The 26,556-nt window shown below is 32.5% G+C and overlaps 1 protein-coding gene across 5 annotated transcripts in view; it reads left to right on the top strand.

Annotated features, from left to right (window-relative positions):
- The window catches only part of LOC143223648 (tyrosine-protein phosphatase Lar-like), a 75,795-nt gene that overhangs the window by 43,012 nt on the left and 6,227 nt on the right, over window positions 1–26,556 (top strand). For 3 of the 5 annotated variants that reach the window (XM_076451876.1, XM_076451872.1, XM_076451877.1), the window contains 10 exons: window positions 180–491; window positions 2,804–3,088; window positions 3,711–3,893; window positions 5,293–5,403; window positions 6,849–7,121; window positions 9,636–9,736; window positions 10,336–10,531; window positions 10,666–10,950; window positions 13,841–14,152; window positions 20,844–21,418. In XM_076451876.1, the coding sequence (XP_076307991.1) occupies window positions 180–491; window positions 2,804–3,088; window positions 3,711–3,893; window positions 5,293–5,403; window positions 6,849–7,121; window positions 9,636–9,736; window positions 10,336–10,531; window positions 10,666–10,950; window positions 13,841–14,152; window positions 20,844–20,947 (2,162 nt within the window). In that variant the 3' untranslated portion in view covers window positions 20,948–21,418. Of the gene's footprint in view, window positions 1–179; window positions 492–2,803; window positions 3,089–3,710; window positions 3,894–5,292; window positions 5,404–6,848; window positions 7,122–9,635; window positions 9,737–10,335; window positions 10,532–10,665; window positions 10,951–13,840; window positions 14,347–20,843; window positions 21,419–26,556 lie in introns of those variants that run through there. The other 2 variants (XM_076451874.1, XM_076451873.1) reach the window with 2 other exon arrangements.

Here is a 26,556-nt window from a genome sequence, read left to right as displayed (position 1 = left end):
TCACAGTGAAAATGTAATAGTGGTTTATTTTAGAAATGGTCCAAATTTCATGTAGTGAACGTTTGTTTACATGATATTTTAGTTAGTGCCTTGAAACTGACTCTGTTTGAAAATTTAATGCTGTTGTATTTCATAACTTTTTTTTCCACCCTTTTTCCAATTTTCATTTTTGCTTTTAGTGCCAGATGAACCAATGAATGTGAAAGTAGAACCTATTAGTAGCACCAGTCTTCAAGTTCAATGGAAACGTCCAGCTAATAAAGATAAAAATGGTCTAATCAGAGGTTACCAGATCCACATCCAAGAAAGAGATGAAAACAATGGTTCAGTAGGAGCAGCCATCAGGTTTGATGTAACTAATGAAGTAGAGGAAGCCTATAACGTTACAGGTCTTCGACCAGATACAACCTACACTGTACAGGTGGCTACTGTCACTTGGAAGGGTGATGGAATACATAGTCATCCAAGAACATCAAAGACAAAAAGAGGAGGTGAGATAGTTGACATGTAACATTCCTGTATTTATCATAGAGTATAGGGGAAGAGATCTGAGCTTTCATAAAGGACAATGACATAAAGAAAACAAGTCATCTAAAGTAACATATGTATATATTCAGGAGGTTAACAAAAACAAGAAGCCGCTATGAAAACATTGCTGTGTTATTGTATATTTTATTATGTAACAGAAAAGTATGTAAAAGTATACGTTTTCAGAAAGCACTTATCAAAATGAAAATAAATCTTAATTTTAACACTGGCTTTCGTAAATACCAGAACTTTCATGATTTTAGTTGCAGTTTCTCATAAAATGTGTTATAAACCTGCTTCACTTTTTTAGATCTTCTTATTCCAATTAGTCTACAAAATAATGAAAGAAGTGATATTAGAGTGTTTTATCTATAATATTTTTTGAAGTTATTAAGCTCAAAATTTATCAGATATTTTGTGGACACCCTGCATTATCAGATACAAGATCTTCTGAGTAAATATTAAGTACTGTGTATAATAACGTATCAATGACACCATACCAGGTATTATTCATTGAGTCTCTAGCACAATATCAGGTCTCTTCAGCTCGCTCGTATGCCATACATGTGCTATTTGTTGAGGTTAGGAAATTTTTGAATGATCTCAAGGTAATCACAAGTGCAACATTTTGGATCATTGTTTATCTATAAATTGTACAAGGTGAGACGTTAGAAGTTTCTTACACTTTAACAATAGCAGTCAAACCTGAACTGAATCCAAGTGTCATCTTGGAGATTTCTCAGTTAATAGTAGAAGTTTGGTGAGATCATCCTACAAAATGTTATGATATAACATGTTATGATATGCAACCAATGTTTTTGTTATAGAAACAGTTTTATATTATGTGGTTGGGAGACACTCTACTGGGCTCTAAACCTTATGGTAGAGATATAATCTACTAAATTTAACGTAAGATTTAATTTTTCCATTTTACTAAAAGAAAGGATTCTATAAGAACAGTTTGTTACAAAGTACTAAAGAGAGAACAGAACTACATTATGAAATTTAATGTTGAGACTCAGGTGGTGCTTAAAGGTATCCTAACTTTATAAGTAAACTCACCCCTCAGACGAGGGCTATCTGCGCTAGCCGTCCCTATTTTAATCGTGTAAGACTAGAGGGAACTCATGGGCTACTCTTTTACCAATGAACATTGGGATTGACCGTCATATTATAACGCTCCCGTGACATTCAGGTTACGAGTCTTAACCCACCTGGCCATGCCCATACTCGTTAAAACACTCTTGCATCTTACGTTTTATTTACATTTTATATTTATTTGCGATATTGGATTATTTCTTATTGATACGGAGTTAAAAATGAGTTGCATTCTAAATTTCAGGTAAAAAGTGTGTAATTCAATAACGGATATTGTTTACACGACCTATAATTATAACGTATAATTTATACGTTAATTTAAAATTAATGTTCATCGTCACGATCTTAGGTAAACTCAGAAAAATATTTATCACAGAAAACAAAAGTTTTGTCTTTCTTTTTATCTTTTCATACTTTACATTACTGTGACGTGACACATTTCCTGAAACAAATACTGAAAATTTAAAATGCTCAGAAAGTTTATGGCGATTGAGGCGTCTTGTGTTTCTTTGTCAATGTTGAGGAGACAAAAGAAATAATGCTGTCTCACAAGCTACACGTCATCTTTCATGCTCGTTGATGAATGATAAGTGATGTCAACCAAAGATGTTGACAAAAAAACTCCCTCCAAGTGAAAGAAAAAAACATGAATTTAAAGAGTATTGAGAAAGATGTGCATATTTTTGGCACGGCTACCAAGTCAAGCTTTCGAAAAGAAATCACTGACTCTAAATGGCTGTAATCCCTTTGTCACTTTTTCTAGAATACTTTCATGTTCCTTTTTTTCATAACACCCAACAGTATATATTGTTACTTAGGAACAAAACTATCACCTGGTGTTTTTAGGCCATCTATGATGCTTTGGGTCAATTCAGAACATTCGTGTGGATATGTTAGGAAGGTTTGTTTGTATTTCTTCATTTTTTTAGTTTAATTCAGAAGTTTAATAACATTTACTCTAGTCAAAAACAAAATAAAATTTACAAAGTTGTCTCTCCATTAAGCCTTACGTTACGTGTTAGGCGTAATACTTGAATTGGACTCTCAATAGGCCAACTGTCATTACTAACGTCAATGTTTAAAAATGCTTACGTTGTGAATAAATGTTAATTGTTGTTCTTCTAAAGAAAGAGGGTGACAAAGTGACAAAGGTTTATTTAATTGTTTTCATTTCCAGAACCTCCCCGAATTGTGACAGCTCCCAGAAACCAGACAGTTATCAGTGGTGGTGTCGCTAGTTTCGTCTGTACAGCTTTAGGAAATCCAAAGCCCATAATTGAGTGGCGGAAAGGTAACCGACGACTCACTGTCCCTCACTATACTATTCAAGAAATACCCGATGGCTCCGTGCTTCGTATAGAACCTGAACATCTTAAAAGAGACAAATCTGTCTATAAATGCTTAGCAGAGAACGGCGTAGGAGAGCCAGCTTATGCAGCGGTGGAACTACGTGTCCTCCCAAGTAAGTTTTTTTTTGTTTGGACTCTATTGTTTAAAGTTCCAGTTGTTACTGGAGTTGTTACAACATAATTAACCATTGATGATATTCTATTTTATTTTACTGTTTATTTTATATTGAAATGTCTCCACGTTTTATTAATTTGTGCAGTAGATGGCATATTGATAAACTGTTATTAGATGCTTGAAACTCATATTGATATGGTAGAGAGAGGTTGAAAATATTATCACTTTGACACCATCTAATAAATCATGCTTCGTTAGCTGATGTATTATAAACCATGGAATATTTCATGGCCCTGTATCTTCCACGAACCTCTCAGATTTAGAAACTTGTCACATCTTGCATTAATATATATACGTGTAATTAGTGAAAAAAGGCTATATACGTCTTCTTTTTGTAACTGTGTAAAAATTAGATTGTTGTTAAAACATTGCTCTATTTTTATCAGTGATTTTTTGAACTATAAGAAACATTAATCAATCAGAATCATTATTAGTGTTAATGTCACATTGTTTTGTTGTTAATTGTATAGTAAAATGATGGGCCCAGGTTTAACTTTCTGTCATGTTTTTTATACTTTCGTCATCAAACGTATTTTATTTTCCTTTGCTTCTGTTTACAGAAGACCATATACCACTAGGCTTCCCACTGTTCACTGTACATCCTAGAATGAAAGCAGTAGAAAAAGGTCGAACAGTACTCTTAAACTGTCAGGCTGAGGGTAACCCAACCCCTACTATCACCTGGTTAAAGAACATGATTCCTCTTAACCTAGATGACCCACGGCTAAGCATCATTCAAGGCAGTAAGTAATAAATTAAGTAATGTATTTTGTCTTCTCCACTGCTTAACGAATATGGTTCATCTTAACTTAGTTGCCCCATTGTTAACCGTAGTTTAACGTAGTAATTAATTTATATTTTAATGTATAATGCTGAAAAGCACCATTTTTGCAGTTGTTAATTATAGTTTAGGATAATTCCATTCGCATCAATTACGAGATTTGGTAGCAAGTTTTTAGTGTTGTGTAAGGAAGGGTCGAAGGCTCGAAACACTTTTACTATTGAATATATTTCATATTTTCAATTGTGAGTGCATATTAGAAACAGCACTAAGTCAATTTATTCGATACCGTAGTGCCGGACGGAGTACTTATGGTGTCCATTTAGCACTCTTCACTTTGTTTAACAGTTCAAAGTTAAGGATGGTAGTACCTGAATATTATGGAATCTCTTACCAGACCGTTCAGCATATATACTCTTAAGTTACTGTTCAGTTTGATAATTTTAATCCGAATCACTTTAATGACACCTTCGTAGCCGTGGTACCAGTTTAATATGAAATTCTCTGTAACCAGTGACCAATATTATGACATTTAAAAAGCTTACTTACTACACCCAGTCGTTGCCATCACTTACACACTCTTATGCCACATATTTGTTCAATTTATCTGACTTGTGTCAAAAGTTCGAGTCTCCGTTATCGGTCAATCCTACAGTTCGTTGGTGTATGGTATTCACTAGCTGCCTGATCTTTGATCTACCAGTGGTAAGTTAGTAATGTCTAGCTCGCTAGACCTGGTGTATCTTTTTACAAAATCCAAATCAAATCATCACGGTCTCATCTCTGGTGGCTCTGGAAAAGGTTCAAATTTAGAACAATCTTCCAAGCTGGGATACCGAACTATTTGTAAGTTTACATTGTTTTTAAATACATATAATGTGTATATATATATATAAAGAGTGCATACGTACATAGAAATATGAGAAACATCTGCAATTATTTACTATGTTCAACGTTTACCACTTGCACTAAAAATTATATATACGTTGTAACCACTGTAATGTTTTTTAGCTTCCAATATAATTATTATTTTTTTATCTTTTGGTTACTGTGGAAAATACCTCATGTAATGGTTTTCTCATTTAAGCATATTTGTTGTTTATATTATAATAATATCTAGAAGATTTTGTTACTTTGAACTCGTATTGTTGTAATTACCCTAACTTCAGTTACTGTTGCGGCTACACAGTGACCTATGACTAAGTCTATAACTCGTTATCTGGATGTTAAATACCCACAGTGGTCATTTATTCACTATACATATATTTAAATGTATTCATATCACCGTTTGTCTCTTCATTCAAAGTGATAACCATTGTTTTATTTCCAGGCTGATAATAATATATTAAACCATATTTCAGCCTATCTTCAAATAACACAAGCAAAAAAAGAAGATGATGGAACTTACGAATGTTTAGCAGAGAATTCGATTGGTTCTAGCTTCTCTGAACAGGCGTTGCTCTACGTTAGAGGTAACTTATGGGTAGTTTGTTGACGTAAAAAACAAATCCAGTGTATGTAAATAGAACAAGCTGAGTTAAAAACTATCACATCTTCCTCTGTCATAGAAAAGTAAAACTCGCACATAAATTATTTTTATGTCAAATCGTATTAATTGTATATTGCTCAAAAAATGTTATTTTCTCGAAGTAAACAAACACAACCTGTATATTTATTGTTGACTAGATACGTATGTTCACTTATTGAAATAGATTATATGGAACAAAACGACAAAAAGAATTCATACATGTGTTTCACGTTAATTTATTGTATCAGATAAACACAAGCTTGCTGTTTAGTATTGTATAGGGTAGTAGATGAAAGAGATTTTTTGACGTGTTAAAATACCTATATAATAATTTCTATATAGAAAGAATCATATTGATTTATAAAATTACTGTTGGTCACTGTTGAAAGACGGTTATTTGCCACATGTTGTTGCTACGGGAACTGGAGCTCATTTATCGTTTCTTTTATTTGAGAAAGAGAAACAGTTGAACATGAAACATTAGTTAATTACGTTTTTTTTATTCATTTGTGACTGGTGTTCAGGTTGCCATCACAACCACAGTCGAACCGACGAATCAACCACGAAATGTTATTGTTGAAGCCAAACGTAGCTTGTGTTGTGTTTTGTGGATAAAAAAATAGTAGTTGTTTCATTCGACAGTTGACAACAACAAGTGATGGTCATGGTATATTAACCAGCGGTGTTAACCCAGTTGTAGTAATGACAGCATTCGATTAGAATATAGATTGAAGTCAATCAGCATCTTAGTGAAACTCAAATAAGACATAATTTAAATATTTTATTTGTCTTTCGGTAATGTTGTATATAAATCAAGATTGATATACACTGATTGAACACATAACAAACAATGATGACCAAAGATTCCTGAATGCTATATTCTTTTTCATTGGTACCCTTCTATTTGTTAATGGTAACAACATTACTTACTGAGGTATTCTCAGAGTTTTATCTCTGATCAAAAGAAATATCAAGAACGTTATAAATTATATAAGTAATTTTATTCAAATTTTAAATAACAGTAGCACGTATTAACTTCTATAAATTAAATACATTATAATGTCTTGTTTATGTTGTTTCCAAGTATCTTGTATATATACCACAAAGTTACGCTATAACTTTGTTAGGAATCGGAGGTCGTGTAGCGATACAGTTATCATGAGATTGGAAGAATATTAACTACTAGTTATTATCAAGAGTCAGGAAGACATATATCACAGTTGTTACCAAGAGTTTGGAGCATAGGTAATCGTACTTATTAAAAAGGTATTGGATTTCTAGTAATCATACTTTTACCAAGTTTTTAAATGAATGTTTGTTTGGTAGTTTTACAACAAATATGTATATTTGTAATTACTAATCATTTGATATAATTAAAACTGTTTGCAGTGCGCCTGGTTCCTCCTCGCTTCTCTACACTTCCAGAACCTATCTACAAAGTAGTGCCAGGGTTGAACCTGAACCTAACCTGTGTGGCCGAAGGTTCTCCCGTGCCGTATGTCAAGTGGAGAAATGGTTCTTTTGATTTGACACCCGAACACTCTATCCCTGTAGGGAAGAACGTGCTACAGTTAGAAAACATACAGGAATCTACTAACTACACCTGTGTTGCAGCTTCTAAGTTGGGCAATATTGAAAGTGTCACAACAATTCTTGTACAGGGTAAGATGCTATATTAGATTTAACTGTTTTGTTTCTAAGATTATTGTATGTTCTAATTTCTTATATGTCGTAATGAATTCTCACAATACTAGTCAAAAATTTATGTGGGTTTTATTTGATAATAAAAGGTAGCATAATGAATTGTTCCCCGCTGGTCCAGTGTTAAGCCTACGGGTTTATAACGCTAAAAGCAACGGTTCGATTACCCTCGTTGGACACAGCCGACAGCATGATGTGGCTTTCTGATAAGAACAGACCTTATGAAATTTTTATTTCTAAAATATATATTAACAGGAAAGAGGTACATAGGGTTAACACACACCACGTATGTACTAGTGACCAAGTTCTGACACTAGATCATTCTTCTGCTAATTTTTCTGAAAGTAATATAAAGAATTATGCAAGAATTTGTCGGCTACGATTTGTACATCTGTGTATAAATTTAACGATGTGTTCTGAGAGACTTTATATGCTACAGTGATTATTGAGTTTCGTTTTAACTATATTTTATTTAAGTTTTAGGTGCTACATTTAACCGTGCTGGGCATGCATGTCCTCTGATTAATCTTACATATACGTTTTGTAGATTTTTGTTATATTGCCATGTTTTTACCGTTTAGACTTCCTGCATAATTTGTATATTTCCAAATTTCTGTAAGTTTATTCTCTCTCTTTAACCCACGTTACCTTCGTGTCGATAGTATAACCTTGACACTTTGATGAAGTCGTTGTCTGGAGAAGTGTTCCGTTCATGAATAATTTTGTGTGATATTTTTCAAGTTTCTTTTTTTTTTGTGAAAGCTACTTATTAATTTTTGGACGTTTTTTTTGCGATATTTTTGGCACCATTTTTTAATATTATTTATTCACAAATGTGGATTTGTCGTTGCTATGGGTGTTGTAGATCACTTTTTCAGACCTTATCATTGTCCGCTAATTGTGATATATACAAGTTTGGTACTTTTAAGGGCATATTGTTCACATACATGATGAACAGAACAGGGCTAACTACTCCTCCTTGGGGAATGCCATACTATGGATTAAATGATTATGAGAATGTTCCTCTGATATTTATTTTACGACTTGTACCTTTCAGGAAGTTGCTTTGAAACCTTGAGTTCAGTACTGTAAATTTCAAGCTATTTGACAATAAATATGAAAGTGTTGTAAGTTTTCCATAAATAAGAACAAGTAAGTACTCATTTAATGAACATCAACAGCTCTGGCAAAAATTAATGTAATTATAGTTACAAATGTATTTGATAATTAATGTTTGTTTTCAAATGAAACTTCAAGAATGTAGCATAGAGCTCAAAGTAACATAGTTAGATAGCATAAATAGCATTTAGTGCCACCTTCCATTAACTGTTCTACAATACAAGTTTAAAGTATAGATATATAGATGTTTAATTTTCTAATATTCTAGGTGGTACCAGAGGGTATTACATTTATCATTCATAAGAGTTCCTCATTTCGTGAACATTTTAGACGTGAAGTAAAAGTAATGTGTAACTTACAATTGATCTCAAGTAACTTAAGTACGAAGGGGCATACACAAATACAACTTACCAAATTCTGTGCAGTTTTCACATAAAATATTAATTACTCCGTGGGTACATAAAGGTAAAACCACACGAACGGCATCTGAACTGTGAAATGTTCATATTGAAAACTAAGCACAGGTCTTCTGAGAGAACTGGATATAATAGGAAGAAAGTGTAAAAAGAATAGTTCTCCACAAAGGTGAATGACATGGCGGAATGGTAACTGGAGGAAGATGAAGACTCCTGATGAGGTGCAGATGATGACCACTCCAAATAAGAAGGTCCGATTAAAAAAAGCGTCCAAATTGTCTTTTCATGTGTGCATATCCATTACATATTTAGACGTATATTCTGATCAAATTTTGTGACTAATTCAGTAAGTTTTTATGCTTTACACATATAAGGAGGGCCGAGAAAAAAAAAATAGTACTAATTGTCTTCTCCTTGATCAACATCTTCTTCAGAAAGAATGCCATGCTCAAAACAAAAAGACATAACCCGAACAAACATATCAATGTTAGACCTTGTGAATTAAGGCCTGTACGTCCTTTTTAAATAAATTTGAACTCAATTCTTGGAAGTCATTCCATAGAGTTTTCAATTGTACACCGAATTTCCATAATCGATACATTGACCTCAAATTTATTTTAGTATCTATCATGTATTGGTAAAAAGGAAAAAATCGAAAAATGTTGGAAAATTTTCATACAAGGATTGTAAAATAAAACTGTTTACAAAATGGCACTGAAGTATTTTATAAATGATAGACATGTACAGATAAAGTGTGTAAACAGTTCTGTGTCAATTGAGAAAGTGAGACAAAACATTTCAGAACACATTTAGACAAGTTTATTTAGGAAACTTTACATGAAATTAATGGATTTTTATTTAATCTTGCAAGTCTAACGTTAATTAGATGGTGTGATTTTTTTATGGTAATGAAGTATTTTATTTTTTCTTCCTCCTGCAGAATTTGTTGGTGTCCCAAGAAACGTCCAAACTTGTTCTCTAAGCTCAAGTACAGTAGTTATACACTGGGACCCTCCTGAAGAACGTAATGGACAAGTTACTGTAAGTATAAAACCTTGTGAATTAATCATAACATCACATCATGGTATAAAATAACAAAGGATTTAACACTCTGGTGCATCTGATTATGTAGGCTGTAGGACTTGTCATCACAGACTTAAGCGATACCAGGAACGAGTGGAGGATTTACCTTTAGGAATACTATGAATTTTTGGAGGTTTACTATTGTGACATTATTCATTCTAATATTTTGTACCGTGAGGGAACAGTTGATTTGGTGGATTGCAACGAGATTTGGTATTATATTTCTTGTGGCACCAGAGGTGAAGGTCTTGTTGGTATTATGTATAAAATTCAGGAGTGTGTACCAAAGAATCTCTTCAAAACGTAAATGATTGTTTGTGGTCTTTCAAACTGACAAATCGATTTCGAAAATGTCCAACGATTCAAACAAAAAAATATAATTTGAAAGGAATTGTATCAAATATTGAGCTAGTTGCTTTTGAAACAATTGATCCAAGAATTTATAATAATATTTAGGATTAAAATTAAAAGATATACTTTCATAAAAAAATCTTACTGATTTACAAAGAATACCATTTCATTTATCATTAGTGATACCAATACATTACTGTTTAAAGGGCTACAAAGTATACTTTACAACACGTCCCAAACTTCCCACAACCGACTGGAACACCCAAAATGTTGATAATAGTACACTAGCAATAATCAATGATGTGACACCTCAGACTATCTACACCATCCGGATACAAGCACTTACTGGCACAGGATCTGGTCCACTGTCTGATCTTGTACAAGTAGAAACTCAACAAGGAGGTATGCATGCATACTAATGAAACTAATTAAGAAGAAACGTTTTAACTCTATAATAATATAATTTTGGTTATTTATATTGCTATGAAATGTAAATATTTATTTATTTTTATATATTTCTGTTCCTTTATAAACAGTGCCAAGTCAACCATTAAACTTGCTTGTCAAATTCACATCATCTACAACTGTCGAGCTGGAGTGGAGCCATCCAGAACACTCAAGTGAAAATGTTATTGGTTATGAGTTATACTGGAATGACACTTTTACCAAGAAGCAATATCACCGCTCCATTCCACCCATCACTTCTTACATCATGAGCAATCTGTACCCAGATATATTATATCATATCTGGTTGGCAGCAAGGTCAAAACATGGTGAGGGAGCTCCCACTCAACCAGTCACTGTAAAAACTGACCAATATCGTAAGTCCAACTGATTTAAGAATCAGTTATCCTTATAATAATGGAACACTAGTAATTCCTTTCAGCAAAAGTACAGTAATTCATGGTATATTTAAAATAATTCAAAAATTTGATGCATAAGTTAAGATATTGTACCATAGTGTAATGACGTTAGTGTATGAAATAATATCTCAGTAAAGTGGTTGTATATGTTTTTATATGCATACATATACACAACAAGCTGTGAATTTACATCTACTAAACAGATGTTATGAGAACATAATGATTTTTGAAATTCTAACTGCAACACATGTAGTGGTAGTGTAAAACACAAGTTACCTATTTTAGAACTAAACCTTCGTGACTGAAGAAGAAATGTATTACAGTGTGGCTCATATAGGAAGTGCTACAACAAAGCTATGTGAATGATGATAATTAATCTACAGTCCAACAAAGATTTTACTAAAGAAAGACAAAACTATCGATTATATAGATATTATTAGGACTAATTTATGAAGATACTGTTTATTAAGATTTAGCACTTTCTCTCACTGTAAGTCTTCTAATTTCAGGAATGCTTACTCCAGGATACTGTGTGAAGACACTTTACACACTGTCATCAAAGTTAGTTAAAAAATCATAAAACTATTAAGTTTGAAGTGTCCTCATTTTGTAGTTGTCCAGAATTCTTGAATTACCTATTACGTACAAATATTATTTGCTTTGGAGGTGATGTAGATGAGAAAAACAATAGTTGATCAGTTACATTATCTTTATTGTAGTGATGTAGGAGAAATATGTTAAATCTTATATCTTTTGTAGTTTGTCCTTTAGATGTCAAACATTACATTATCTATAGTAAACAATCTTATAGATTAAACATTTCATTCATTTTTTCCCATAATTATTTTTTCAATGTTTAAAAGGTGTAGTGAAAGAACAGTTCTAGAAGTTAATCTGTGTGTATTATTAATGTGTTTAAACATTCCATTAGTTCTTGGCAACCAGTTTCTTTTGTTTAGTTTTTATCTTTTAATGGGTTAGTAGTTATTTCCTTTTTGATTCAGTATTTTGTGGTTAATGAATAGATTTTCTATGGAATATTTTGAATGTTTAACTTATGCATTTGTTCAACAATATTATAAAGATAGTTTTAACCCAAAAACTTAGAATTAATATAAATTGGTTTTCCCCATATGAACTTTAAAAACCTAAGGTGAAATGGAACTGGTGGTTTTGTTTTTATTTCAAATATTTTTGTCTCACTTATATTCATTCTCCAGTGCTTATCACCTTTCACTGCTCCCAGTACACCTACCAATATTGCCAGGTGCTCTTCCCCCATAAATTAATGGTCATGCATCAAGTTCCCAATACCTTCTGATCACCTTGTAACCCCATGGCTTGGATCAGAAAAGTGGCCAAATCACCTATCTTACAATCAAATATATGAATGACAGCATCTGTGGTGAACTCTACAAGACACATCAGATATAGACATGTCTTAATGATTGTTCTTTTATCATTGATGAACTTCTTAAGTGAACAAAGTACCTATTTGGATTACTACTGGTACTGTTGTGAGCAATGCTCCACTTCCTACACCATTAATTGTCCACATAAGGGCGATAGTTAGGGTGCAATCCAAAGACTTGAGATGCACCCTAACCTTCATATTGAAAGCTGTGTAATAAACTTTTTGTCTGATGTGAATTTCTGTCAAATCTTACTAACTATTTTGTAGTGGAACCAAACTCTTCCAGAAGGATTAACTGCTTCTTATATTTTACATTACCAACATTTATCAACTAAGTGAGTCACATGGTATAAATACATTTATTGTGAGTATCTTGAAAATTTGTATCGAATTGAATATGACGTGTTGTTTGTTCAATGTTCCTTGACTTATTCTCTAGGCTAAATATTTTAACATGTTAGTAATATAACTATTTCGTCCTTAGAAAGGAAATTAATACTAACAGGTTTTACTTGAGAAATATGTAAATAGCAGTGTGGGAGAGAATGTAAAGGATGTGAAATTTAGTTTAAATTATATACCTGAAAATAAAATTTATAAAATTAGGTTACAAAAATATCTCGTTTGAAATATATCCTAAATAATTTGGTTTATGAAAAAAAAATGACGTCTGGTTCTGTAGCTGCTGTTTTGTTTTATTTTTAAAATCTGTGTTTACGAGTTAAAAAGAAAAACGTATTTTCTGTAGAAATGTGTGGAAACAAAATGTTTATCTTTTGTATTCTTAATGACTGATTCCCAGCACTGGTGTTGATATTTTCATTAATATGTTGTTTTTCACTTCATTTCTTATTACAGTGAAGAAATTGAAATACAAATAAAAACTGACTCTGGTGATACATAAATTATAAATTCTGAATGTTTTTCCAAAGCGTGGTTAAAACACAGAAGAGTGAATTTATCATTTTTGTATGAGAAATTGTGTTTTTGTCATCAACTTTATATGTTTTAGCTCCTGGATATTAGTTTTGTGTGTTCAGTAGGATCTTTCACTTTGTAAAAATCACAATATTGCATTCATTATTTTTCTCCTAAAACAACTACCATAGAAATGTAGAAAAGAAAACTGGTGATCTGAAAGTTTATTACTTCCTGGTTACAAGATATTTGGATTAACTTGCTGCAGTTGTGATTATGCTACATTTCATTATTGTTTCAAAATTTCCATACTAATGTTTTGTTATTTTTCATTTGCTTAGTATATTCATTAACTTAGAAACTGACTCTCTGTTAAAATGTAATATTGTTATATTTCAGAACTTATTCCATATTTCTGTTTTATGGTTACTGTATAGCTAAAAGCTAAAGAGTTACTTAAGCTGTAAAAGCTTTACTATTTCAAATGAACCTCCCAGTTGTCATTTTTGCTTCTAGTGCCAGATGAACCAATGAATGTGAAAGTAGAACCTATTAGTAGCACCAGTCTTCAAGTTCAATGGAAACGTCCAGCTAATAAAGATAAAAATGGTCTAATCAGAGGTTACCAGATCCACATCCAAGAAAAGGATGAAAACAATGGTTCAGTGGGAGCAGCCATCAGGTTTGCTGTAACTAATGAAGTAGAGGAAGCCTATAACGTTACAGGTCTTCGACCAGATACAACCTACACTGTACAGGTGGCTACTGTCACTTGGAAGGGTGATGGAATACATAGTCATCCAAGAACATCAAAGACAAAAAGAGGAGGTGAGATAGTTGACATGTAACATTCCTGTATTTATCATAGGGTATCGGGGAAGAGTTCTGAGCTTTCATAAAGGACAATGACATAAAGAAAACAAGTCATCTAAAGTAACATTAAACATATGTGTTCGTATCACTGTTTTTATCCTTTGTCTTATTTTTTCAAAATTATACATGTGTACACAATAAGTTATTAACAAAAATAATTATAAAGGATGGATTGTATTAAGTGATTAGTAAAACAAGATATAAAAAGGTATTGTTGGGAGAATTAAGTAACTAGTAGAAATAGTAAAAAAGAAAATATTGTAGATAGAATTAAGTGACTAGTAGAAATAGTTATAAAGAAAATATTGTAGATAGAATTAAGTAACTTGTAGAAATAGTTATAAAGAAAATATTGTAGATAGAATTAAGTAACTTGTAGAAATAGTTATAAAGAAAATATTGTAGATAGAATTAAGTAACTTGTAGAAATAGTTATAAAGAAAATATTGTAGATAGAATTAAGTGATTAATAGAAATAGTTATAAAGAAAATATTGTAGATAGAATTAAGTGATTAGTAGAAATAGTTATAAAGAAAATATTGTAGATAGAATTAAGTGATTAGTAGAAATAGTTATAAAGAAAATATTGTAGATAGAATTAAGTAACTTGTAGAAATAGTTATAAAGAAAATATTGTAGATAGAATTAAGTAACTTGAAGAAATAGTTATAAAGAAAATATTTTAGATAGAATTAAGTGATTAGTAGAAATAGTTATAAAGAAAATATTGTAGATAGAATTAAGTAACTTGTAGAAATAGTTATAAAGAAAAAAGTATTGTAGATAGAATTAAGTGATTAGTAGAAATAGTTATAAAGAAAATATTGTAGATAGAATTAAGTAACTAGTAGAAATAGTTATAAAGAAAATATTGTAGATAGAATTAAGTGACTAGTAGTAACAGTTATAAAGAAAATATTGTAGATAGAATTAAGTGACTAGTAGAAATAGTTATAAAGAAAATGGTGTTTTTAGAATTAAGTGACTAATAGAAATAGTTATAAAGAAAATGTTGTAGATAGAATTAAGTGACTAGTAGAAATAGTTATAAAGAAAATATTGTAGATAGAATTAAGTAACTAGTAGAAATGGTTATAAAGAAAATATTGTAGATAGAATTAAGTAACTGGTATAAATAGTTATAAAGAAAATATTGTAGATAGAATTAAGTAACTAGTAGAAATAGTTATAAAGAAAATATTGTAGATAGAATTAAGTAACTGATATAAATAGTTATAAAGAAAATATTGTAGATAGAATTAAGTAACTAGTAGAAATAGTTATAAAGAAAATATTGTAGATAGAATTAAGTAACTGGTAGAAATAGTTATAAAGAAAATATTGTAGATAGAATTAAGTAACTGATATAAATAGTTATAAAGAATATATTGTAGATAGAATTAAGTAACTAGTAGAAATAGTTATAAAGAAAATATTGTAGATAGAATTAAGTAACTAGTAGAAATAGTTATAAAGAAAATATTGTAGATAGAATTAAGTAACTGATATAAATAGTTATAAAGAAAATATTGTAGATAGAATTAAGTAACTAGTAGAAATAGTTATAAAGAAAATATTGTAGATAGAATTAAGTAACTGATATAAATAGTTATAAAGAAAATATTGTAGATAGAATTAAGTAACTGATATAAATAGTTATAAAGAAAATATTGTAGATAGAATTAAGTAACTAGTAGAAATGGTTATAAAGAAAATATTGTAGATAGAATTAAGTAATTGGTATAAATAGTTATAAAGAAAATATTGTAGATAGAATTAAGTAACTAGTAGAAATAGTTATAAAGAAAATATTGTAGATAGAATTAAGTAACTGGTAGAAATAGTTATAAAGAAAATATTGTAGATAGAATTAAGTAACTGGTAGAAATAGTTATAAAGAAAATATTGTAGATAGAATTAAGTAACTGGTAGAAATAGTTATAAAGAATATATTGTAGATAGAATTAAGTAACTAGTAGAAATAGTTATAAAGAAAATATTGTAGATAGAATTAAGTAACTAGTAGAAATAGTTATAAAGAAAATATTGTAGATAGAATTAAGTAACTGATATAAATAGTTATAAAGAAAATATTGTAGATAGAATTAAGTAACTAGTAGAAATAGTTATAAAGAAAATATTGTAGATAGAATTAAGTAACTGATATAAATAGTTATAAAGAAAATATTGTAGATAGAATTAAGTAACTGATATAAATAGTTATAAAGAAAATATTGTAGATAGAATTAAGTAACTAGTAGAAATAGTTATAAAGAAAATATTGTAGATAGAATTAAGTAACTGATATAAATAGTTATAAAGAAAATATTGTAGATAGAATTAAGTAACTGGTATAAATAGTTATAAAGAAAATATTGTAGATAGAATTAAGTAACTAGTAGAAATAGTTATAAAGAAAATATTGTAGATAGAATTAAGTGACTAGTAGAAATAGTTATAAAGAACATATTGTGGATAGAATTAAGTAACTAGTAGAAATAGTTATAAAGAAAATATTGTAGATAGAATTAAGTAACTGATATAAATAGTTATAAAGAAAATATTGTAGATAGAATTAAGTAACTGGTATAAATAGTTATAAAGAAAATATTGTAGATAGAATTAAGTAACTAGTATAAATAGTTATAAAGAAAATATTGTAGATAGAATTAAGTGACTAGTAGAAATAGTTATAAAGAACATATTGTGGATAGAGTAAAGTAACTAATAGAAATAGTTATAAAGAAAATATTGTAGATAGAACTGAGTGACTAGCAGAAATAGTTTGAAAGAAACTATTGTAGATAGAATTAAGTAACTAGTAAAAATAGTTATAAAGAAAATATTGTAGATAGAATTAAGTAACTGATATAAATAGTTATAAAGAAAATATTGTAGATAGAATTAAGTAACTTGTAGAAATAGTTATAAAGAAAATATTGTAGATAGAATTAAGTAACTAGTAGAAATAGTTATAAAGAAAATATTGTAGATAGAATTAAGTAACTGATATAAATAGTTATAAAGAAAATATTGTAGATAGAATTAAGTAACTAGTAGAAATAGTTATAAAGAAAATATTGTAGATAGAATTAAGTGACTAGTAGAAATAGTTATAAAGAACATATTGTGGATAGAGTAAAGTAACTAATAGAAATAGTTATAAAGAAAATATTGTAGATAAAACTGAGTGACTAGCAGAAATAGTTTGAAAGAAACTATTGTAGATAGAATTAAGTAACTAGTAGAAATAGTTATAAAGAAACTATTGTAGATAGAATTAATTGACTGGTAGGGATAGTTATAAGAAATAAATTACTTGTTAACTTCACGTACATAACACGAGACATATGATAAAAGTAGAACAGGTAACATTCTGTATTTAGTTTTCATTATATATTTTCATCTCCTGTATTTACGATTTTGAGCTAAAATTCCATGCATCTATCTACTAAAGTATAAAGTCATTTATAATTACTTACACTGCTATCTTGATGTGTAATGTATTCATAGATTTTTCTAGTATTTCATCTTTCATAAATGATTTTTGAAATTTTAAATACCATTGCGTCATACATATTAGAATTAGTTAGTTAGTTATCACCATTAGATTCCATGAAGGAACATAGGGCCGCAATCGCTTGCGGATTCTTCAAAAGGTATTTAAGTGAGTAGGTTGTTAGCCCGCTGCACCGAGCCGTCCTTAATTTAGCAGTGTAAGACTAGAGGGAAGGCAGCTAGTCATCACCACCCACCGCCAACTCTTGGGCTACTCTTTTACCAACGAATAGTGGGATTGACCGTCACATTATACGCCCCACGGCTGGGAGGGCGAGCATTTTATTTAAAACTCAGTTAAAACGTCGTTCAAAAGTACACAATAATTACTGATGTCATTAGGCCTTAATAATATTTCTTTCCAATTAAGCACAAAGCGACATAATAGGATACTTGTGCTTTGCCAACCGCAGATATGAAAACCCAGTTTCTTGCATTGTAAGTCCGCAAACATGCCGCTATGCCACTGGAGGACCAGACCATAATAAAACAAAATATACATGTACTGGTAAGTCACAGATCCGTCATCATCAGGAAGGTTAATGCTGATAGATGTGTGACTCTTTATAATACTTTTTTTATAACTGGAGCCTGGCATGGCCAAGTGGTTAGGGAGGTCGACTCACCGAGTATGTTCCTCTTTTAAGTCGTAGGAGCGTCATAACGTAACGGTCAATCCCACTATTCGTTGGTAAAGGAGTAGCCCAAGAGTTGGCGGTGATTAGCCATTTCAGTCAGTTATAAATAAGTGATAAATTAGGGACGGCTAGAGCAGATAGCCCTTGTGTAGCTTTGCGCGAAATTAAAAGCAAGTTATTTATAACTATATCTGCAACTCATCTTATTCGTGTTACAATGGTACTCCTTATAACTGTTTCTGCTAATCACCTTACAATGTTTTCTTTATAAGTACTTCTGCTAGTCACCTTCTATTTACAATACTTTTAATGTTCTATCCCACACACTTTACTCTTTAGAGAAGACAACTTACTGTATTAAGCTGTATGTATTTTATATTAGATTAGGTTATTTATTGTAGTTTCATTACTATTTATATAACACACAGATTAGAACACTTTTAAGGCAGTCACACAGTATTGTAGAAGGATTGCAATTCTGTAAGGCCCGGCATGGCCAGGTGGTTAAGGCACTCGAATCGTAATGTTAGGATCGCGGGTTCGAATCCCAGTCACACCAAACATGCTCGCCCTTTCAGCCGTGGGGACATTATAATATGACGGTCAATCCCACTAGTCGTTGGTAAAAGAGTAGCCCAAGAGTTGGTGGTGGGTGGTGATGACTAGCTGCCTTCCCTCTAGTCTTACACTGTTAAATTAGGGACGGGTAGCGCAGATAGCCCTTGAGTAGCTTTGCGTGAAATTCAGAAAACAAACAAACAACAATTCTGTAAGAACGACATGCACGTACCACTCACTACAATAGTGTATCGTTTTAGATTCGGGAACGTATAACATACTAAAGCAACTATATTTTTAGTTCTCACATATTTCTTTATCATTCAACTGTGCAAGACGGACACGGTAATAACTTAAAGCCCTGTCAGTGCGAAATCTCGTACAACATAGTTTGGGACAGCAACAGTCTCAGAGAGCACATGTAAACAAATGCGAGCAATGATCACATCTACAAAATGAAGACTATGTTTACAGGCGAAAAACCTTCAGGTTGAAGTAAAACATTGTGATGAAGCCGAACATATCTTTTGAAAATTAAAACTGATTACCAAATAATTAACAACTGTTTAAAGTTGACAAAAGCTTCATAGGACAAAAGATTACGAATGTCCAGCACACCATGAAATCAACGGCTATTTGCTGGAGGAAAATGGCCGAAGGGAATGGAAGCACAGTCGTATCATTGCAGTTCCAACAGACTTTTGTTTGTCTAACAAACGGAAGGCAATGCTCACGTACAAAGTTTGTTCAGATGTGTGGTCTATGTTCAACGTTGCAGAAGTTTCTTATGATGGAAACAAAGAGATTATCTAGTAGTTCGACTGAACCCGACTAACAGTGTATGAAGTGGTTTCAAGGCTCTTATAAGAGCTGGGTTGTTGGTATTGTGAAGAGGATCTTCTCAGCGTGCTTAGTGTAGTCAGTTTATTTTTTTAATTGTACTTATACTTAAAATATTCTTAGGTAATTTGTTTCACATGTTTATTCAGTTGTTCCTTTGAGAAACATCTCATTATAACTGCAGTTTAATAAAACGCTATAGTATTCACGCCAGTCGTTTCTTTATTTCACAGAAAGCTTTAATTCTATTCTTGCCCCCAGCGGTATGTGTGCGAACTATAAATCGGATAGGCATAGCACCAATAGACATTTGCGTAGTTCTATGCTTAATAACAAACAACAATTTTTGTGCTAATAAGCAAGTTAACTTTTTTGTAACAAACATTTTAAAATACTTTTATTTACAAATCTCTAATTTCACTCGTCCATTCACAACATGTTACAGTTCTCACCTTATTCTCGTTATAACAGCAATTTTTATAGAGGGATCCGTGGTGTGAATTTATTTTAATATATATAATAATCTGAACTGTGACCAGGATCGGTCAAAAACTCAAGTTTCCCTTCACCCTACTACGTGAGTTAAAATTAAGTGGCACCTAACTTTAGAGATAAATGGATTATCGTGGGGAAGTTAAAGAAAGAAGAAGATTCTGACACAGAGTTAACCAGTGGGGTTATCTCAAGACATCTGGAGAAATCGTGAGGAGAGGTAGTTAATGACAGCACTGCTATTACTTGAGACGCTGACTGCCAAAAAACGTAGAGTTAGCTGTGGTTGAAGCACGTGTTGATGTCAATCAGCTTGAAGTGACGTGGAAGGAAGCAGACCAGAGAGATGGAAGCCAAATAAGATGCGTTACTGCTAGAAAGATCATTAAATTTACATTGTAAGATTGGCATTTAACACCGATGTTATCATCTTAATTCGCTAATTTAAGTCTGATTTGTTTATTTTAAATAAGTGGTCTGGTATTTAATTATTTTTGTATCACACAAAATTGAAAAATGGAATTTATTTTAAGCATACTTACGATGCAGTCGTTTTCAGGGCTTGGCTCTATGGATCCAAATCTCGATAAAAACATTTGCTGTTGCTGTGGGGAAGGGACGGCAGTACCCCAAGAAAACCCACTTTCAGACTTAGAGCACTGAATATTTTAACCTACCAGTGCCCGAAACTGTAAGGAAAGTCAAAACGTCTGATTAGATATTAACACTCAGAGCATATTGTGTTTAGAGCTGAGAGGTATCGTTAGCAAGTTTCGGTGATGGCGACTACTAATGGAAAGTGATTTGTCAGTTCGGTAATATTGATTTATTTTTTTTAAGTATATAGTCGCGAGTGTTGTTACATGTTTTCTATTTGATAAATTCTGTGCCTGTTTAAACTTCTGTTTGTGTAATTGGTTTCCTGTACCTGCTTTAACTACTGTTTGAGTAGTCGGTTTCCTGATGAATTTGGCCTGTTTTAACTTCTGTTTGTGTAATCAGTTTTGTGATGAATTCTGTGCCTGTTTTAACTTCTGTTTGTGTAATCAGTTTTGTGATGAATTCTGTGCCTGTTTTAACTTCTGCTTGTGTAATCAGTTTTGTGATGAATTCTGTGCCTGTTTTAACTTCTGCTTGTGTACTCAGTTTTGTGATGAATTCTGTGCCTGTTTTAACTTCTGCTTGTGTAATCAGTTTTGTGATGAATTCTGTGCCTGTTTTAACTTCTGCTTGTGTAATCAGTTTTGTGATGAATTCTGTGCCTGTTTTAACTTCTGCTTGTGTAATCAGTTTTGTGATGAATTCTGTGCCTGTTTTAACTTCTGCTTGTGTAATCAGTTTTGTGATGGATTCTGTGCCTGTTTTAACTTCTGTTTGTGTAATCAGTTTTGTGATGAATTCTGTGCCTGTTTTAACTTCTGCTTGTGTAATCAGTTTTGTGATGGATTCTGTGCCTGTTTTAACTTCTGTTTGTGTAATCAGTTTTGTGATGAATTCTGTGCCTGTTTTAACTTCTGCTTGTGTAATCAGTTTTGTGATGAATTCTATACCTGTTTTAACTTCTGCTTGTGTAATCAGTTTTGTGATGAATTCTGTGCCTGTTTAAACTTCTGTTTGTGTAATCAGTTTTGTGATGAATTCTGTGCCTGTTTTAACTTCTGTTTGTGTAATCAGTTTTGTGATGAATTCTGTGCCTGTTTTAACTTCTGCTTGTGTAATCAGTTTTGTGATGAATTCTGTGCCTGTTTTAACTTCTGCTTGTGTAATCAGTTTTGTGATGAATTCTGTGCCTGTTTTAACTTCTGCTTGTATAATCAGTTTTGTGATGAATTCTGTGCCTGTTTTAACTTCTGTTTGTGTAATCAGTTTTGTGATGAATTCTGTGCCTGTTTTAACTTCTGCTTGTGTAATCAGTTTTGTGATGAATTCTGTGCCTGTTTTAACTTCTGCTTGTGTAATCAGTTTTGTGATGAATTCTGTGCCTGTTTTAACTTCTGCTTTTGTAATCAGTTTTGTGATGAATTCTGTGCCTGTTTTAACTTCTGTTTGTGTAATTGGTTTCCTGATGAATTTTGCCTGTTTTAACTTCTGTTTGTGTAATCGGTTACGTGGTGAATTAATTATGTGTCTCATGAGTATCTGGAGGTTTTTTTTTTCCTGTTGTGTACGGGAATAAGTGGCTGGAATAGTTCTTAATTATTATGAATAAATTGTTTTACACAGTCAAAGTGTTGGCTATCAGTTGTTTGGGAATTTGTAGTTTTGAAAACCTGTTTGTAATAATCTGCAAATAACTTTGTCTTGCTCTTTTTCCCCTTTCTTGTTACTATTTCGATCTCAGGTTAGATGTATTTCCAGTGGAGTTTTTGTTACAAATAGCTTTCAATTTGTTCCAGAAGAGGGCTGGATATTGGTGAAAATTATTCAGTAATTCTCAATAGTCTGCTCAGTTTCTTTCTCATTTTGGTTGAATATCAGGTTTTTGATCTGGTTATTCAATCGGTTAACATTTGATTTAACCTGCGGATAATTAAAGCTACTTTATTTTGTTAGTTGTGTGTCTCCGGTTCGGTTCGGAACTATTGTTTGTTCAAAGGAATTTTCCTTGTCATTAACAGTTTTTCACCTAAACCTTACCCATGTATACACATATATATTATTTCTAAAAATAATAACACAGCGCCATGTATGCTCACCAGAAAATGCTCAGGGCAGTAATGTTTACGGACTGTTACGTATCCCAGGATCTCTCACAATACACATCCAACAGTGTACGTCAAACTGAAACACACGTAGGTATTAAAATTACTGAGTAGCCCAGTATCACATAGCATACGTATTGGTATAGGATTACCCGTGTCATTTGTGAAAGACACAGAACCAACAGATACAAAAGGTATAAATTCCTCTTTAACGACATCAGTCTTTATATCAGTGGCCAAACTAACAACATTGGGTGATGTAGTGAAACTACGTTTATATGTTGACACAAACACACTAGTTGTTGTCTCATTTTCTTTTCTTTTTTTCAAACTCCAACAATCGGACATGAATAGTTCTTTTTTATTTTTGTGCAAAAACGGCAGACAGGTCTTTATGATTTTGATGAAGTTTCATCCTGACTGTCTGAATATTTCGAAGTAGAAGGGCCCGGCATGACCAAGCGTATTAAGGTGTGCGACTCGTATTCTGAGGGTCTCGGGTTCGCATCCCCGTCGCGCCAAACATGCTCGTCATATGGGAGCGTTATAATGTTACGCTCAATCCCACTATTCGTTGGTAAAAGAGTAGCCCAAGAGTTGGCGGTGGGTGGTGATGACTAGCTGCCTTCCCTCTGGTCTTACACTGCAAAATTAGGGACGGCTAGCGCAGATAACCCTCGTGTAGCTTTGTGCGAAATTCAAAAACAAACAAACAAACGAACTAGAAGAGCTGAATTCTTTTAAAGGAATCCTCAGTTTTAGTGGAATGAATAGGTACAAGTTTTTGCTGAGATAGCGAGAAGATATATTTATGAAAAGTGGTTTTATGTGTTAAAATATAATTATCGGAAAGAGCCTCTGCTCCCTGTAGTGTTTAACTTTCTTTTCATCCAAATAAGTTTTGAGGTTGTCACTTGTACAATGTTTAAATTCCTCAACTAGACGCAAATGCCTTAGTTTTTCGAAACTGTTGTCAATATGCATAGAATTACACAATCAATCAAAATAAACCTCTTTTTCGTGGGCGAATTCCATATAAGTTTGATTATCTTGCGATATTCTCGAAAGTTTTGAAGATAAGTCTCCGGTACCTATTCGTATGCTTTGAGGATAGCTGTTTTAATCATAATTGGTGCAATCTTCTAGAGAGAGAGAGCAGTATAAGCCTCTTGGGCTTTACCAGTCAACACATGTTATAACAATAATAACCACTTTCCGGTGGGCCATTCTAAGCTTTGGACAACTTTCTCCAACTTATTATGTTACGTATTCTAATTTATCCCAGGACCTCTCGCATTAGACATCAAACAACATACGTCGCATGCTTCAAGCTGAAACAAATGTAGTTATTAAAATAAACGTACAACGGTAAATCCGTTATAGCACACACACACACTTATATATAATTCACATAGCCTGGTTCTAATCCTCTGTTGTGTAGACTTGATGTGTCATCCTCTGGAGATGAGAAGAACAGGCCTTGAAATCATAACAACTTGTTTTATTAAATGCCTCTTTTGCAGAAAAGGAGTGCGACTCGTAATCCGAGGGTCGCGGGTTCGCGCCCGCATCGCGCTAAACATGCTCGCCCTCCCAGCCGTGGGGGTGTATAATGTTACGGTCAATCCCACTATTCGTTGGTAAAAGAGTAGCCCAAGAACTGGCGGTGGGTGGTGATGACTAGCTGCCTTCCCTCTAGTCTTACACTGCTAAATTAGGGACGGCTAGCACAGATAGCCCTCGAGTAGCTTTGTGCGAAATTTCCAAACAAACAAACAAACAAAAGCAGAAAAGGATTCCTTTCAGTGTTGTTCTTCTGAGTTGATTTTTAGTTTTGGTTTCATCAAGTTGACTTGCGAGCCCATTCTATCAACAGATACACTGGACTGAAGCAAAGTCAAGAGTTCCTTCATACGATTTTCAAGTAAAGGAAATAATGGAAAATTGTCTTTTTTACTGTTGCTTTCATGAAACCAGAACTGAGAGGTACTTTAGGGCCTTACTGTTGCTTACATAGAACCAGAACTGAGAGGTACTTGAGGGCCTTACTGTTGCTTTCATGGAAACAGAACTGAGAGGTACTTGAGGGCCTTGCTGTTGCTTTCATGGAACCAGAACTGAGAGGTACTTGAGGGCCAATTTTAATGTAATCTCCCCCTTCACCGAAGTTCCAACAACTGAAGCCTGCAAGATAGCTCTAGAACTTTATATCCAAAACTCCAACCCATTAACACACATCCCCAGCAACCCTTATAGAATTCACTACCACCAAAGCCAACTTTATGTTCAATGAACAAAACTACTTATAAATAAAAGGCCGAAGTATGGGCAATCCCGTGTCACCAGTACTAGCCAACATTTTCATGACACAGATTAAATCTCAAACGATTAATTCAGCCTTACACCCTCCACTTTACTGGTACAGATATGTTGACGATGCAATTGTTGGATTAACATCTACAGAACACACACTTAACTACGTTAATTCTATACATCTCAACATTAAGTTCATCTGTGAACGGAAAAAACACACTAACCAAATAGCATTTCCCAACCTCAAGATCACAAGAACTGATACGTAATTTAAAACAGAAATCCACCAAAAAATTCTCTACTCTATTTTAATAAAGGTTTTAATACCCATATCAGCCGTCTTGAGATACATTTTTACTTCAAATGGATTTCTCGTTGTCACGAAATACTTAAGTTACTTACCATTCCACGTTGTATATTCCTTAGCAAGCGCCATTCAGTGGGTAAATCATTTATTGTCAGACATTGGAACTGATTTCAGAAAACGAGTTGTCAATGTAACAATAAGATGAACAGTTTTATCAAAAAATACTTTCAGGGTTCATTGATTTTAGGTTTGTAAACAATGTGTTCCAACAAAATAAATCTTTTTGTTATCTTAGAAATACTTTCAATGTATAAATCTAGACACAAACGAAGTTCACGAAGTCGTTATTCTGACTGAGGGGAAGCTACTAATCTGCCACCTAGGTGTATTTTTTTGAGTGAGCGAAATTAGGTGGAACTTTGAAACTGACACATGATATTGGAATCCTTTTTTTTTTAAGTATTCTTGTTTAAAGTAACACTCTGCTAACGTAGACAAAACAGAGGTAGCCCTACTGTGTAGTACAAATATCTTGGGTCCTTGTCGTTGTATTTCCTGATTTAGATTGTTAAACAGAGACAAGTTATAGACCAGAAATTCAAGTTAAAGTTAAGTTGTAAGATCATTCAGTTTATGTTAAGTAGATACGCTGTAGTTAGTGGTTCGGTCCTCAGTAGATGCATGAGTAACAAATAGCTTTCGTGCTATCAATTAATCAAGTATTTGTACAACACTGTGGAGTTACAACGAACGAGTGTGGCGTTAGTACAACACTTTAGTCACGTGTAGTGCATATTGAAGGGATTTATACATTTTGATACAAAAAAGTTTAGAAAATCTTATCTTTACACTACAGAAATATACATTTTTTAAAACTGTTAACCAACGTTTCGCCCTTGCATCTTCCTCAAGGTTAATATACACAACTATTAGAATGGTCTTTAAATTAT

This window comes from Tachypleus tridentatus, chromosome 8 (assembly GCF_004210375.1).
Source record: "Tachypleus tridentatus isolate NWPU-2018 chromosome 8, ASM421037v1, whole genome shotgun sequence".
In the NCBI taxonomy this organism is placed as follows: domain Eukaryota; kingdom Metazoa; phylum Arthropoda; class Merostomata; order Xiphosura; family Limulidae; genus Tachypleus; species Tachypleus tridentatus.
This window is presented reverse-complemented; position numbering and strand designations above follow the sequence as displayed.